This window comes from Dryas octopetala, chromosome 4 (assembly GCF_963921425.1).
Source record: "Dryas octopetala chromosome 4, drDryOcto1.1, whole genome shotgun sequence".
NCBI lineage: Eukaryota > Viridiplantae > Streptophyta > Magnoliopsida > Rosales > Rosaceae > Dryas > Dryas octopetala.
The window spans coordinates 16,387,691-16,405,331 of record NC_141369.1 but is presented as its reverse complement, the minus strand read 5'-3'; the positions used below and the strand labels follow the sequence as shown (position 1 = coordinate 16,405,331).

Below are 17,641 nucleotides of genomic sequence, written 5' to 3'. Positions count from 1 at the left end.
ATGTAATACCTGTAAGCTAAACAATATATGAAATCAATGATGGAGCTAGAGATTTACTTTAGAGGGGGCCTTTAAATAATATATAGGGAAAAAAATTTCAAAATGACTTAAACTTTGCCTTATGTGTCAACTTAGGATATGAATTATGGGTTGTATGTACCAACCTGCTGCTTTAACTTTACTTTCAATGCCAATATGCCACTTCTGTCAACTTGGTTTGCAAATTTTGTCCAAAAGTAATCACATGTCACGTACTTGATCATTTTTTTAGGGGTAAATTTATCATTCTACTTGTAATACAAGAACATAGAAATCAAACCACTTCACGTACATGGTCGTTTTTTGGACGAAAAATGTAATTGGAATAATAGAATGGGCAAATTGGCTTCAAAATTAAAGTTAAGTGGAGTACATTGATACAACTTATAATACGTATCTTAAATTGACACAAAGGTCAAAGTTTAAGTCTTTTTTAAGAATTTTTCTTAATATATATATATATATAAGGTTTTTAGATGTGTAATACACATAAAATCTTTAATATTTTTAGGTACAATCAAAACTAATATCAATATTATGAAGAAGTGAAGAACATAAAATAATGTTTACAAAAACACTTGATCTTATTTGCTTTAAAGATTAAACGTTGTGTACAACAAAGAAATCTATGGCTACAACTTGAAATTCCAATGGATAAGTTAACATTCTATGCAAGACAACAGAGCTAGACAACTAATTTTAGTCTTCGATCATTCTTTATAGTTTAATTGGAACATTTCTAATGACTCTCTTTTTTTTTTAAATGAAAATAAGGATTCATTAAAGTCTAAATAAGCAAAGCATAACTACAAACCAATCAAAACAAGACCCAAGAGGTCACAAATAACTGAAAATGACAAATGCGAAGCAGGAAAACATATTTATTGAATAATATGTAAGACATATGATTGGGCCGTGTCCCCTTGCTTCAACGTCTGTATGCAATTCAGATCAAACATTATTATCATGTTTTTTATTTATTAATAAGCTCATTTGTGTGTGTAAAAACATTAGAATTTGATGATCTTTAGTCATCTCTACTGGAGGTTTACAAACCTAAATCAACTAATTAAGATGATTACATGTTTAATTACAATCAATATTTAAGCCTAATTAAACTCAAGTAACATAATATATACAAGGCTTTGATTATGGCAGTATGGCACAGCTAACGGGGTTGGTTTAAACATCCACATTAATAGAGGATTGACAAAAAAAAAAAACATTAAAAGAGGAAAGAAAGAAAGAAAAAAAAAAAAAAGTTTTTCCGCTGCCAGGAGTTGAACCCGGGAGATTAACGTATCAATTAATGCTTGTGATTTTTATAATTCAATTAAATAACCCGGATGAATAACAAAGATTCTTCCACTGCCAGGAGTCGAACCCGGATGAATAACATTTCCATTTCAAGTGTGCTACAGTGGAATTTGTTGGTAATTGTTGTATAAATATTAATTTATAACGTTAACATTTCTTCACTCTGGTATTTTTTTTTTCTTTTTAATATCTGAACCTTTCTTCACTCTTTTGCTTTGCAAGATATATCACCCTATTTATACAGATGAGCGATTCTTGGCTTCTTGCATTCACACTTGGTCATCCATGTCTGGTTCGAGTGATATCTCATACAGGGTCTTTTATGTCAATCTTATACGTACAGTCGTATAGAAAACTTATTTGAATGAAAGTTTATATGGAAATCCGAGAACCCTTTACAGTTTAGGCATTAAAAACTTTTTGTATAAGATTGGCATAAAAAATTTCTATATAAAATCCTATCTGAACAAGATATGGATCGATGATTCAAGTGTGGATGCGAGAATCTATGTTTATATGGATATATATTTTGTTTGCTTTCACTTATTGGTCTTGTTTTAGGCTAGGAAATTTGTTTTTGCGCAAGAACAATATGGTAGATTCAACTCATATGGAAGGGTCGTCATTACTACAAATTCTTAGAACCTAATTTATGCATACTTTAAACCTGTTATCTGCATAGACCAATGATCTAATCTGTTTCAGCTAACAAAATCTGCAAATTAGAAGTCTACTTACTATTATATTTCATCTTTATCAAGAACTATCTGCAAATTAGAAGTCAACTTACTATTATATTTCATCTTTATCAAGAACCAAAGGAAATGAATGCATGGAGTCTATGCAGATCATGATAAATTAATTCATCATATATAGACATAAGAACAATGAGTCTATCATTTGATTTTTCAACAAGTACTCCAACTGGAACTGCACCTGTGAGTTTTCTCCAAATTTCTGCAAAAACTTAGAAGAAAAAGAAAAGAAAAAAGGTCGAAAGACTTTTTTGGTCTCTGTACTATAACTGAGTCACACTTTAGTCCCTATGCGTAATTTCAATTTGCATTTTTCAAAAACCGTGATTCCATTAATGTCGTAATTAGGTCCAAACCGTCAAAATTGGTTCTGAAGTAGATAATTTTGACGGTTTGGACCTGATTGCGATATTAATAGAACCACAGTTCTTGAAAAATGCAAATTGAAATGACGGGGACCAAAGTGCGACTCTGCTATAGTACTGTTGATGCTCAAAAATGGTAGAGCAGTCAACGTCGAGTCGAACCACGTAGGCCCGTTGACCCGCCACTGAGTGGATGACACGTCGAAGTGGGGCAGGAACGGGTAGCTGGGTCCGACTGGTGAGTAATGAGAGAGAATGATATCCAAAGCACCCTGCGCAAGTACACAAAAGTGAGCGGGAAGGGCACCGATGTGGTGCCGGCCAAAGCTCCTCCGACGCTCAAGTCAGTGTTCAGAGAGATCTGAGAGCAGAGTGAGTGAATAGTATAATATTGATTGAATTCGTCATTTTTGTGACAAGAAGGTACCTTTTTATAGTACGTTTGGAAGAGTGTCAACCAATCCGGTGATGACACGTGTCCCTTGTGATGACTTGCACTGTAGGAGCGCCACGTGTCACCGGTCTCGAGGATCCGAGTGAGTTGACACGAGTCGGGGCCTAGGAGGCTGGAGCTTAGGAGGCCGGAGCCTATGGGGCCGGAGCCTATGAGGCCGGAGCCTAGGAGGCCGGAGCCTATGGGGCCGGAGCCTATGAGGCCGGAGCCTAGGAGGCCGGAGCCTAAGAGGTCGTGGCCTAGGAGGAGCCTGGTAAGTCAGGGGCTAGGAGCCTAGGAAGGGCTTAGGCCCAAACAACATGATGTTAAGCCTTGTGTGACTTGTCGTTATGCCCAGACGATTAATCATACGAACAGAAGTCCCCCAAGTTTCCGAGCAAAAGATACTTCTTGGTTGGGAACTTTGTAAACAAAAGAGTCCGAGCAGAACGACAAGTAACCACACACTTGTTCCTGCTTAAGCTGCTGTCTAGAAGTCCCCCAAGTTCCTTAGCAAGAAAAACTGTACTGTAGGAAAGCTTGGGGGTTACATATGAAGGATCCTTTTTTTTTTTTTTTTTTTTTTTTTTTTTTTTTTTTTTTTTTTTTTGAATTTCTGATCACCTGTATTCCGAGCAGTAGACGCTTCGCAAAATCCCAGTGAATCCCGTCCAATTTATTGGTGGGATATCGCCCTTTGTAAATGAGAATCTGGAATTAAATGGTAGAGCCCCAAATATAAAGATTCCACACCCATATCTCCCTTTTTTTTTGTGTGACTATTTTAAGAGAGAAAGAGGGAGAGCTGCCTTTTTTTTTTTTTTTTTTTTTTTTTTTTTTGAAAATGGGAAAACCAATATACGGGCTGGCTGTTTTGGGAAATAACAAAAAAAAAATTTCTGCTCGGGTGAGGGGAGGGGAGGGGTCGGGCCGGAAGAAATTGGGGCCGGATCTGCTCGGGTTGTGAAGGGGATGTCGGGTCGCACAGGGGGGGCTGCTGCTCGGGTCGAGTCTAGGTAGGTGTGGGCTCGGCGCGGGGCGGAGGAGGTGCTGTTTGGGGCGGAGCTTTGGTGGGGAGCGTAGCGGGTCGGGCCGTTGCTTCGGGTTGTCTGGTGCTGCGCGGAGGGGGGCTGCTCGGAAGTTTGCGCAGCAGGGGGGGTTGCTGCTCGGGCCGGAGTTGCTGAGCAGCAGCTTGGAGGAGCGGTGCAGCTACTTGGAGGAGCTGTGCAGCGGCTTGGAGGAGCTGTTCGGCTCGGCGCGGAGGCGTGGTGCAGGGGGCTCGGGCCGGAACTGTTGGCAGCGGCTCGGGTTGTGGTGTTGCGTGGAGGGGGGCTGCTCGGAAGTTTGCGCAGCAGGGGGGGTTGCTGCTCGGGCCGGAGTTGCTGAGCAGCAGCTTGGAGGAGCGGTGCAGTGGCTTGGAGGAGCTGAGGTGCGCGGAAGAGGTGGGGTAGCACGGAAGCCCGGGCTCGGATTGGGCTGTTCGAAGTACTGGAGGTAACAAATGTCGGAATCCTGCCAAAGTCTTTGTGAAATGTGTTGCCTTGGAAAATTTAGAATTGTGAGAAATTACAGTCGTCCAACCCGATGGGGACCTTGGAATTCTGATTGTGAATTGTGAAAATTGTGAGTAATGGCAGGTGGGTATGAACCTTGCCGAGCATTGGGTAGGCGACACGCCTTCATTTTTGAACTTGTAATTTATTGGGTGTCTTGTTGTTGTTGTGGTATTCCGAGCACTTCCCATCTTGATTTTTTTTTTGATGGGCAGGTGTGCGGGGCGGAAGCCTGGGCTCGGGCCGGGGCTGGTGCACTGGACGGAAGCTCGGAGAGAGCTGGCGTCAGGGGCGCGGAAACTTGGGTGGTGCGCGGGGTGGAAGCCTGGGTGGGTGCGAGGTGAGGAAGCTTGAGTGTGTGCGCGGGGCAGAAGCCTGGGCTCGGGCCGGGGCTGGCGGTGCACGGGGCGAAAGCTCGGAGAGAGCTGGTGTCAAGGGCGCGGAAGCCTGGGTGGTGCGCGGGGCGGAAGCTCGGAGGGAGCTGGTATCAGCGGTGCGCAAGCCTGGGTGGGTGCGCGGCGAGGAAGCCTGAGTGGGTGCGCGGGGCGGAAGCCTGGGCTCGGGCCGGGGCTGGCGGTGCACGGGGCGAAAGCTCGGAGGGAGCTGGTGTCAGCAGCGCGGAAGCCTGGGTGGGTGCGCGGCGAGGAAGCCTGAGTGGGTGCGCGGGGCGGAAACTCGGAAGGAGCTCGGAAGCTCGGAAGCTCGGAAGCTCGGAAGCTAGGAAGCTCGGAAGCTCGGAAGCTCGGAAGTTAGGAAGCTCGGAAGCTCGGAAGCTCGGAAGCTCGGAAGCTAGGAAGCTCGGAAGCTCGGAAGCTCGAAAGCTCGGAAGCTAGGAAGCTCGGAAGCTCGGAAGCTCGGAAGCTAGGAAGCTCGGAAGCTCGGGAGATCGAAAGCTCGGAAGCTCGGAAGCTCGGAAGCTAGGAAGCTTGGAAGCTCGGAAGCTCGGAAGCTCGGAAGCTAGGAAGCTTAAGTTAGGAAGCTCGGAAGCTCGGAAGCTCGGAAGCTCGAAAGCTCGGAAGTTCGGAAGCTAGGAAGCTCGGAAGCTCGGAAGCTCGGAAGCTCGGAAGCTAGGAAGCTCGGAAGCTCGAAAGCTCGGAATCTAGGAAGCTCGGAAGCTCGGGAGATCGGAAGCTCGGAAGCTCGGAAGCTCGGAAGCTAGGAAGCTCGGAAGCTCGGAAGCTCAGAAGCTAGGAAGCTCGGAAGCTCGGGAGCTCGGAAGCTCGGAAGCTAGGAAGCTCGGAAGCTCGGGAGCTCGGAAGCTCGGAAGGTTTTTGCACCTCAACTGAGGGTAGAGAATTCAATGGGGAAAAGTTGTAACTTTCCCACAGACGGCGCCAAACTGTTGATGCTCAAAAATGGTTGAGCAGTCAACGTCGAGTCGAACCACGTAGGCCCGTTGACCCGCCACTGAGTGGATGACACGTCGAAGTGGGGCAGGAACGGGTAGCTGGGTCCGACTGGTGAGTAATGAGAGAGAATGATATCCAAAGCACCCTGCGCAAGTACACAAAAGTAAGCGGGAAGGGCACCGGTGTGGTGCCGGCCAAAGCTCCTCCGACGCTCAAGTCAGTGTTCAGAGAGATCTGAGAGCAGAGTGAGTGAATAGTATAATATTGATTGAATTCGTCCTTTTTGTGACAAGAAGGTACCTTTTTATAGTACGTTTGGAAGAGTGTCAACCAATCCGGTGATGACACGTGTCCCTTGTGATGACTTGCACTGTAGCAGCGCCACGTGTCACCGGTCTCGAGGATCCGAGTGAGTTGACACGAGTCGGGGCCTAGGAGGCTGGAGCTTAGGAGGCCGGAGCCTATAGGGCCGGAGCCTATGAGGCCGGAGCCTAGGAGGCCGGAGCCTATGGGGCTGGAGCCTAGGAGGCCGGAGCCTAAGAGGTCGTGGCCTAGGAGGAGCCTGGTAAGTCAGGGGCTAGGAGCCTAGGAAGGGCTTAGGCCCAAACAACATGATGTTAAGCCTTGTGTGACTTGTCGTTATGCCTAGACGATTAATCATACGAACAAGTACAATGACCAAAAACGTCTTTTGGCCAAGAAAAAAAATCATTTTTCCGCTGTTGGGAGTCGTACCCGAAGGAAAAACTCAATCCAATTAAAGAGTGTTACAGCGGATTTTGTTGCTTTGTGGTGTATTAAAAATTATTTCTACTAAATTTATGTTTACCTTTCTTAATTCACTCTTTTATTATCCAACATTATGGCGTGATTAAAATTTTCAAATAATTTATTATTGGTCAAAGTTTTGCCTGAAAGTAATCGATTTGCATTTATTAATCCTTGTGATGTTAGCTCTGCAAAATTCAAAGTTTGTAGTTATCATTCCTAAAACTTGTCAACATAGCTCAATGTCATCTTAGGCAAGCATGACACCAACCCTATTGGCAGATGTGAATCCTCTCATGGGTTTTAGTACAACCACCCCAAAGCTATAAAGATCACCTTTTTCATTCAATCAATTTGTTATATAGTACCTTTTCTCGTTCAATCCAATAAATATAGTTATTCACCAAAAATAATAATAAATATAGTTTTTGAAACAAAAAAGAAAAAAAAAATTTCCGCCGCCAGGAGTCGAACCTGGTATCAACAATTTCCAATTAGAGTGTGCTACAGCGGATTGCTTTGCTATGTTTCGGAATAAAATAAATTTATAATTTAGTGTTAACTATTCTTCATAGTTAGCAAGATATATCACATGTATATAGTATGGCAATTACAAGAAGTACTTTGATTTCCTTAAAAAAATTTATGTGTTTTTAACAAAGGCGCTACAGAACAAAGCATTTTCTAGAGAAGCACTCCCAAACAGCCCTAAATCTGTTATCATAGACCACTGACCTATATATGCATTATTTATGTTCTTATGAACGGAAAACTAAAATGATGACTATGATATTATATCATGAATTGATTTTACACATAACAAATTATAGTGGCAAGGAATTTCTGAGTACCACCATAAGTACAAGCTTCAACACAAGAATACAAGATGATGTAACAAATAGAAACACAAAATCATTAAAGAAATTAAGAAAGACCCGGCTCGCAAAAATCACCTTCTGCACAAAGAATTACCTTGCAGAAGGACTGAATTCAGTAGTCCCATTCATAGAGTACACAATTGAATCTGTTGATTCAGTCACACGGCTATTGTTATTTGTTCGAGCTAACTCTGCTGCCAAACACTGATTTAGCCTTGTCACTACCTCACTCATGTTTGGCCTACTGGTGGATACCTCGGACACACAATCCATTGCTAGTTCAACAGCCCTCCAGGCAGAGTTAACATCATAATCTTCACGCAACCTCGGATCAACAATGGTTTTAATATCCCCTCTAGAAAGCATGAAGCTAACCCATTGACTTATATGACTCCTCTCATGTGTTCTTGATATCACGGGGCGGCTAGTGATTATCTGCAAGAGAGCAACTCCAAAGCTATAAACATCACTTTTCTCATTCAGCCTGCTTGTTATGTAGTACCTGCAAGACAAACCATGTAACTCAATATTTGTACCAGTTGCAACTCAACAATCAAGTATATATATGTTTTCTTCAACTTGCATTAAGTTCTACCTTGCCTTTGATGTTTTTGTAAATTTTAGTTCTCAAATGAATGACAGAGAAAACTTACTCAGGGTCAAGGTATCCAGGGGTGCCAGCAACAACAGTGGACATATGTGTGCCTTCATCAGTTGGGAAAATTCTTGATAGGCCAAAATCAGATAATTTTGCTTGGAAATTTTCAGCTAACAAAATATTTGTTGTCTTCACATCTCTGTGGACTATTGGTGGCCTACAACCATTGTGCAGATACTCCAATCCTGCATTTCAAATCCACTCCTTTCTTATTGAACATAAAATAGGAGAGTATTGAGTAAATTTAATTTCCAAGTTTCCACTCCCTAACCTTGTGCTGCATCCGTCGCTATCTGAAGCCTACCTTCCCAAGTCAAGACATTTGCATTGCTATCCTGACCTACACAAAAAAATGTGACCAATATCCAATTCATTTCTGTTTAATAGTTTGTTCAAACTTGGTGGAATTGGAAACCCAATTTTATGAGTTGACAAAAACAAACTTCTATTCAAAAAAAATAATAAAAAATTGAGAACCATACCTAAGAGATGTGTTTCCAAATTTCCATTGGCCATATATTCATAGATGAGTGCCATGTTGGTTCCTTCATTGCAATATCCAACAAGGCTAGTCAAGTTTCTATGATGAACTCTGATAAGAAGTTTGACCTGCAAATTAACCCATAAAGTCATATTCTGGTCCTATAAATTAATATAAGTGAGGTCATTATTTTGCATGAGCTTTACTACATGCCTCTGCTTGAAATTGTTGGTATCCTTGAACTGATGATGGAGAAAGCATCTTCACAGCTACTTGAGTATTATCTACCTTGCCATGGTAAACTATTCCAAATCCACCTTTCCCAAGAATTTTCTCAAAGTTGTTGGTCATCTTCAGAACCTCTGAGTATGTAAATTGTCGTTTCTTTGACTCCTCGAATGAATCATTTTGAGTGTTGGACTCTGCAACTACTGTTACAACTGTAGAAGCAGATCATCATCAGGAGTTTCATAAACATAGGAATACATTTTCTATGTTTACCTAAGAACATGTAATATGCATAACCAAATTTTCAACCTTGTGGTCATCAACGTTATAGTAGCTTTACCTTGTTGTTTTCTTCCTCTTTTAAGGCTCATGTATATAGCCACAGCTGCTACCAAGAGAATAGCAAACCCGCCAACTGATGCTATTATTGGAATGATTACATTGTTTTTCTTCTTATTGCATGAACTTTTTGCACACAGGTTTGCATTTTCTCCCACACTAGCATCAATAAGGTTGATGAATAGTCAGTCGTGGAATTTTAGCCAACAATATAATATTCAATGTGATATCGGTCCAATAAATTCTAATGATTTTAATACTTCTTCCCCATCAAAATAAAGAAGATTGAAATGGGAAAAAAGGGAAATCCTATGGAAATATGTGATAATGGTTTTGGACAAAAACAGACCTTAAAGATAGTGAACCACTTGTCGATCTTTCAATAAGTTCAGATGGAACTGAACCATAGAGCTGGTTTCTTTCCAAGTTACTGCAGAGGAAGAGAAAATTTATGGACCCCTTTCTTTCTAACCAAGAAATTTGCAGTAACACTTTAAATCCAAATTACTTACAGGACCCTCAGATTTGGCAATTTAGACAGAAATTCAGGTACTGGTCCAGTTAAGCTATTGTTTGATAAATCCCTGAATCAAGCAATTAATATGCATACATTTAGTGCTGACTGTGATAAATATATATGATGACCAGATATAAATGGAATCCATATGTATCTTGCTAACTTGTTGAGCTTGAGATACTTACAAAGTTTCTAGCATGACAAGACTGGATATATATGAAGTTATCTCCCCTGTCAATCCACTTGAGGACAGGTCCCTAATTGAAAGTTCAATAAATTTATTAAAGAAGCTGGAAAAGGATAGTTCTGAATTAGGCCCTCAAGAAAAAACCAAAAAAAAAAAAAAATCACAAACTTACAACGATATGATTCTAGGGGGACCATCGTAGGTACAGTTTAGACCTTCCCATACGTATGCTTGGGGAGCACATGGGTCTCCCTGCCAAATTTTATCCACTCCATATGTTGACTTTATGTTTGCAATAGCAGCCACTGTTATTTTCACAGGCATTCATATATTAGTCAATTTAATCAAGCATATGCTTGAATAATGAAGTAAAATGAGAGAGAAGATGTTGAAATGATTAATGTACCATCATCCCCATTAGTTTCTGGTTGTGAGAAATTCATCACTTCGTAGGCCTCCATAGCGTTGATGAATGGTGGGAGAGTTGAATCCTCAGCTTTCACAAGTGACAAAGTATAATTTCCTCCAGTTAAGGGTGAGGGGCTGAACACAGTGATAGTGGACAAGTACGACGGGACGAAAGGTCCATACCAATGCTCCCCATTGAGAGTGATATTGAATGATCTGGACTCGTTGACTTTAAGCTGCTGCAGTTCAGCAAAGTGCAGGTACACATAATATGCAGAAGTTGTATCTGGAGCAGTCCATCTGAGGTCCATGGAAGCACTAGCATCTGTTGGGGTACTGGCAGTACTCATTACTATAGGTGGTACTTGGTAGCTGTTGTGATCTGCTGCATCTACGGTAAGCGAGGTACTTAATTGTTCCCATTCGTTGAAGTTGAAAGGTACCCAGAGGCGATCAAAAACATCGTAGTCATACCTGAAGTAAAAGTGTTTGTTCAGTATCTGAGCAAATAGAATACATAAAAATTGTATAAAGTCAAATGGGCCGGAAATGCTTATTATGAGCTGCCAAGCCAATGAACCAAAACTTTTGGCCTAACCAAAACTGTATAAACCAGTACTGCTGCAGCAATGAATGTTAAAGCAGTTGATTGCATATAGCTAGGATGACTCACCTGTATGAACTATTGGTTGTTGCACCAATATTTACACGAAAGGAGAGTCCCAATGAACCAGATTTGGTCACATAAGTATCATTTTTCAAAGGCCTAAATTCCAATGCTGAAATGAATGGTGTTCCGGTGCCCTTGTTGACCAGACAGACATGTATGTAGTCTAATGTGGGAATATGAATGAGTTCTACGATGGTACTCGTGGTTACACCATCGGATGACACTGAATACCAGAAATTAGGTCCCAGGTGCAGATCAAACTTTGGTAACTGATTTAGGGAGTCATAATTCCCATAAACGAAAGTTGCTCGGATCAAATATTTGGTGCCACTTGTAATGTTGACTGTGTAACAGTTCCTTGTCCCCTGAGGAAAGCTCCTGACATAACCTAATTGCTGTTGTAGGCCAGCTTTGTATTGAGGCTGTATGCTTTTACTCACACCAGTGTCTATGAATGATGCATCTGAAATATAGTAAATATTTGTACCTGGCTCAGAGTAGTTGGAATTTGCTGGTAGCCCACAGTCCAAGCTTATGAAGCCTGAGTGATCACAAAGACAGAGAGAGAGAGAGAGAGAGAGAGAGAGAGAGAGAGAGAGAGAGTACATTAGACACTGTGATCAAACAATCATCAAAATCAATATTTCAAGCTTTGGATAATTATGAATATGTACGTGATTGATCATTTTGTGCTTGAGCTACAAGTATAAGAGCAAAAACACCAAGCAATGCAACAAGGAGGTGTTTGCTTAGCATCTCCATCACTCTCAAAGTTTTACTAGGAGAACAAATTAAGCTGCAAACATGTAGTAAATATATACTGCCAAAGTAGTAGAAAGAAAGCCAATGTTATTAGGGACTTGGTCAATTTTTGTGTCTGAAAAAGAATCTCTTGCAAGTTGACAATCCATGAGTATATATCAACTTGTAATATATATATATGCCAAAAAACATGAAATGTATTAGAGAGACGTGTACCTACTGTTTATTCTTTGTCTAAAACTAAGAAATTTCTTGCAACTACTTGGCTTGACATGCAATGATAATCCACATGCAGAATTGTTAATTAAATTCAATGCTCCTGTCGTGATTAGTACACGTACTTCATATGTTAACCTACAGATCCAGTTAGTATTTTATTGCCAAGTCAACACGCGCGTGAGTAGCAAGTCACATATATACAAGAGGGTTTACCTTGACTTGGACAATAACCATATGCATACACAAATAATTAGGGCGCCTTAAGTTAAGGTTCATGACTAGCTCTCATGATCACAACAAAAAGAAAACACGAAAATATGAATTAATGTAGTGGAAATTAATTTGTAGCGTTAGTGGTCAAGGAGTTACCACGTACACACCCGGGTGTGTGGTAAGTGTAAAAAACACACACACAAACACATTAACAACATGACATATATACAAAACTCGTTACATATTTAGAGTCTAAACTAAGAGTCATTCTCTCATGAGCACCTAGGTCGTCAAAACTTGGTCTGGACCCAAATATCATACGGCGATACATGATGTCCATTCTATATCAGAACGTTTATATACGACGATATATAATGTTCATCCTAAATGAGAATGTCTTAATGTATGTATAGAATGTGCACCATATATATATATATATATATCACCGTACATGGACATATGTTTGGTATATATTGAACATCATGTTTGGCCTTATAGTATTTGAGTTCGAATGACGTTCCTCACGACCCGAGTGCTCGTGCAAGAATTTCCGTCTAAACTAATACTTCACTTTAACAAAGGAGATCACCACACTAGGCGGGTATGACTAAGTCAATGGCTACCCAACTGGTAGGAAATGCACTTGTACCTTAGAAAAATAATAAAGACAAATCATTAGGATGTGTAAGAAGAATATTAAAGGTACATTACTTAAGATTATGTCAATCATATATATGTTCAATTAATTTAAAATTTGGGACATAGTCAAGTTTTAGAGATTGATTAGCCTTTTGATTCAATCAAGAGTGGAAGTTTTTGTATCATTTTAAAATGTGAATTTCTAGCAAAGATATGTGCACCAAAATTGGCTCTCCATATCACCGTGTATGTACAAATTAACTCAGAGTGTTGCTGGTGAGAAATTCTTACATACAATCATGTACAACATCTCTCTCACAGATCTGATATAATATAATTAGTACATAGGTGACAATTTTGAATGTGAAAAGGAGGTTCTATGCAAAAACTTTTGCATGCTGGCAGACTATCTTTCAGGTATTTGGGGCAATATAATGCTGGCCAGAATTTTGGTGGCCCATCCAATTAATGGAGCAAATATTTTTTACATGTTTTAGTTTTATTTTCATTTTCCAATTTTATGAGGTTGTAATTTGAGTATATGAGGTAGGTGTGGTGAAGTCGTGAAGAGGCCAATCTGCCATTATAAATCAAATCTGTAATATTCGTCAAAGTCTCAAGTCAATTGATGCCGTGTTCCCGCACTTTGAGGCAGCTGCCTAATAATTTCCTCGCTCACAATAATTAATTAATAATGTATAGTACCAATAAGAACAAACGAACATTCATTGACCAAAAAGGGGCCAAAGCAAAAGTCTTCGGTATGATTTTGCTCATTGTGTTATTATCACAAGTCAACTTCACTTTTTAAATTAACAAGCTAGTCCCATACCATTTCCAACAAAGAACAAAGACCAAAGACCCAGATCAACTAGTACATGTAAACTTCCATAATTTTGTAGTATGAGTAGTGTTATAGAATTATTTGAAAGTATAGCAAGATAGTTAAATTCCAATTAAAAGGGTGTACTTGTTTTTCTATCATTTATATTCTTAATTTTTCCTTTTCTCTTATGAAGATGGTTAGCTTCCTCGTAGACTTGTAAGTTGTAACCTTATTGAAAATTTGGCTATGTAAAGTGACTAATAAGTGAGCTTCCAAAGATTCCAAACCGTGTGAATTCAAAACATTGAATCATGCATACTGTACACGGCATGAATCATGCATATTGTACACGGCATGCACTATTGATGATTTGGAAAAGAAATATGTGATATAATTTTTTTTTTGTCCAGACATATGTACAATATATAATTGGCGTTCGTAATAACTAAGTACCACCAAAGTCAAGTCAATGCATTGTTGTCTTCTAGTTAACAAATAGGTAGCTTGGAGAATTCCTTGCTTTACTTTTGCCCTCTCAGCATATTAATATATTGGCTGTTGCAGGTCATGCAAATTTTGGTGAAATGCATATATGCCCTCTTTTAGTGAAATCATATTCTCTCATATACGTGTTTAATTAGTTGGACTTAATTTCAGGTTTAAAATTTTTTTTTTTTAATGGCCAAACTGTGAATTATATTAAGAAGATAATCTAGATTGTTTCTGCCCCCTTTACCTAATAAAATTGTTTCTTGTCCATTGTATGGAGTGGCTGAAGAAAATATTGTTCAAATCAACAGTTACATGATTTGTAGCCCCAATGTTAGCCAACCTAGTGATTGGCTCAAATTAAGTGATTGGCTTATACAAGGGAAGATGAATACTAAGAAGAAGAAGTAGAGATGTAGCTGTTTGTACAATGTTAATAAACTCATGAGGTGATGACTTGCACACAAAAATTTACTCATGAGGATATAACTTAATTGCACAAAAAAGTGACAAGTTAAAAGCTGATCATTGCTAGTTTCAGCGAAAGTGGTAACTTTTGAGCTATTGTCGATGTCATGCTCGATTGGTGTACACCGCCATTTAACTTTGACTAATTGGCTACTTAATATGTTTTAGTCCTGTATTGGATCAACATACAATTATAATCAACTGTTCCCATACAAAATTAGCCAATCGGTCAAGTTAAATGGAAACAGGGGTCCAAAATTACAGAACTAGATAAAGAATGAAGACATCACAATCTTGGGAGCATCTTAATTAGGAGGAAGTTAACTTGCACACAAAAATTGACAAGTTAATAGCTCATTGTTACTTCCAGAGGTACTTATTCAGCATCACCTTTTAAATTGTTCAGACCTCAACACCCAGCTTCAGTATATGGGTATAAGATCTCACCAATGTAGAATTTTGACTTATTGCCGCTTTATGCATATTCCATTAACATGTTTCTTGACGGGATCGATGTTGTGCATAATATATATTGAATTATAATTGTTATATAGTAAAAATGAGTTAATTAGTCTAAAAAACTCAAAAATTCAAAAATGTATAAATACTTGATAATTGCACAAACTTGTATATTGGTTCTAGCTTTCAAGAAAAACAGCTATATAGCCTAGTTGTCCAACAACCAATGTAAGTAGTTCAAAAGTGACCGGACTAATTTTCGGACAGCTACTGTAGCACAAAACTGATTTCATCAACTTCTTCAAGATCTGTCAATAACCAGCTACGAGGTAAATTTCCATTACATTCCACAAAACTGTCCATCTTTAGTACTATAAAAGCTTTGAATCTTAACAGACTTTAAACAATGCCGCCAACATTTAGTGTGACTAAATATCTCCACAGCAGGGGAATATTTTTCTTCTCGACACATTAACTTCTCGTCTATGACCTGAAATTCCCATAATTCATCAATAAATATTACCAGACTAAGTCCAAATTTATTAAATTATACAGCTGTATGTCCTATCGCAAATAATACCTTTAACATCAATTTGCTGATCGATAGGTTGACTGACTTTTTCTCGTAAAGATAGAGTGGTTGGATGACGACTCCAAAGTAAACCATCAATAAGAGCAGTGTAATAAGAGCAATGTAATCATCAGGGCCGGCCCTGACGGCAGGCGAGCTGGGCGACCGCCTAGGGCCCACCCACCCAAAGGGCCTCCTACTTCTAAGTTAACTTCTTTAAAAAAAAAAAAAAAAAAAGTCCTCCTGTTTTTCATGTTTTGTGTTTGTTTATATATATATATTTTAATATTATGGTGAACTACTTTAATGTGGCTGATTGCTTTACAATGACTTACATGTGTGAGAATCCTAATACATATTATTAGTAATTACCTTGTTATGCAGCTAATAGTATGAGAATACTAATGCATTAATAAATAATTAAATTTGAAATATAAACAGAGATTTAGTTGCTTTATACTTTGTCTCCTTTATTAATATCGAGAAGTAAGAAAACTCTCAAATTTGGTAACAAAGGTTTGTTAGCAGAGAATTTGGAATATAGATTGTCAAGAAGCTTGCTACTTGCAGCTTAAAGCTTGCTACATATATTAGTTATCTTCAAAACTGACTCCAACTTTTGTGTACTTAACGATTCTCAATTAATGTAAATCAGTTCTATTTTTTAATTTCTCTTACTAAATTGATAGTTATCAAGTTAGAAATTGCTTATTGATTTTTTGGTCAATTAATTTTAGTTATTGAATGAGCAAAAGGCCTCAACTTTTTTTATCGCTTAGGGCCACCTAAATACTCGGACCGGCCCTGAACTTAGAAGAAAAAGAAAAGAAAAAATGTCGAAAGACGTTTTTGGTCTCTGTACTATGACTGAGTCACACTTTAGTCCCTGCACGTAATTTCAATTTGCATTTTTCAAAGACCGTGATTCCATTAATGTCGTAATTAGGTCTAAACCATCAAAATTGGCTCTGAAGTAAATAATTTTGACGGTTTGAACCTGATTGCGATATTAATAGAACCACAGTCCTTTAAAAATGTAAATTAAAATGACGGGGACCAAAGTGCGACTCTGCTATAGTACAATGACCAAAAACGTCTTTTGGCTAAGAAAAAAAAATCATGTTTCCGCTGTTGGGAGTCGTACCCGAAGGAAAAACTCAATCCAATTAAGAGTGCTACAGCGGATTTTGTTGCTTTGTGGTGTATTAAAAATTATTTATACTAAATTCATGTTTACCTTTCTTAATTCACTCTTTATTATCCCACATTATGGCGTAATTAAAATTTTCAAATAATTTATTATTGGTCGAAGTTTTGCCTCAAAGTAATCGATTTGCATTTATTAATCCTTGTGATGTTAACTCTGCAAAATTCAAAGTTTGTAGTTATCATTCCTAAAACTTGTCAACATAGCTCAATGTCATCTTAGGCAAGCATGACACCAACCCTATTGGCAGATGTGAATCCTCTCATGGGTTTTAGTACAACCACCCCAAAGCTATAAAGATCACCTTTTTCATTCAATCAATTTGTTATATAGTACCTTTTCTCGTTCAATCCAATAAATATAGTTATTCACCAAAAATAATAATAAGTATAGTTTTTGAAACAAAAAAGAAAAAAGAAATTTCCACCGCCAGGAGTCGAACCTGGTATCAACAATTTCCAATTAGAGTGTGCTACAGCGGATTGCTTTGCTATGTTTCGGAATAAAATAAATTTATAATCTAGTGTTAACTATTCTTCATAGTTAGCAAGATATATCACATATATATATTATGGCAATTACAAGAAGTACTTTGATTTCCTTAAAAAAATTTATGTGTTTTTAACAAACGTGCTACTGAGCAAAGCATTTTCTAGAGAAACACTCCCAAACAGCCCTAAATCAGTTATCTGCATAGACCACTGACCTCTATATATGCATTATTTATGTTCTTTTGAACGGAAAACTAAAATGATGACTATGATATTATATCATGAATTCATTTTACACATAACAAATTATAGTGGCAAAGCATTGCTGAGTACCACCATAACTACAAGCTTC

The 17,641-nt window shown here is 38.9% G+C and overlaps 1 protein-coding gene across 1 annotated transcript; it reads right to left on the bottom strand.

Moving 5' to 3' along the window:
• Positions 1 to 7,348: 7,348 nt before the first annotated feature.
• On the bottom strand, positions 7,349 to 11,712 carry LOC147287371 (LRR receptor-like serine/threonine-protein kinase IOS1). The gene is made up of 13 exons (XM_086242590.1): positions 11,620 to 11,712; positions 10,949 to 11,486; positions 10,274 to 10,749; positions 10,040 to 10,172; positions 9,866 to 9,937; positions 9,676 to 9,747; positions 9,513 to 9,593; positions 9,165 to 9,322; positions 8,810 to 9,036; positions 8,598 to 8,724; positions 8,387 to 8,455; positions 8,111 to 8,300; positions 7,349 to 7,959 (listed from the first exon to the last, which is right to left on the bottom strand). The coding sequence occupies exons 1-13, from the start codon at positions 11,705 to 11,707 to the stop codon at positions 7,548 to 7,550; spliced, it is 2,643 nt and encodes an 880-aa protein (XP_086098716.1). The 5' UTR covers positions 11,708 to 11,712; the 3' UTR covers positions 7,349 to 7,547.
• Positions 11,713 to 17,641: the final 5,929 nt, after the last annotated feature.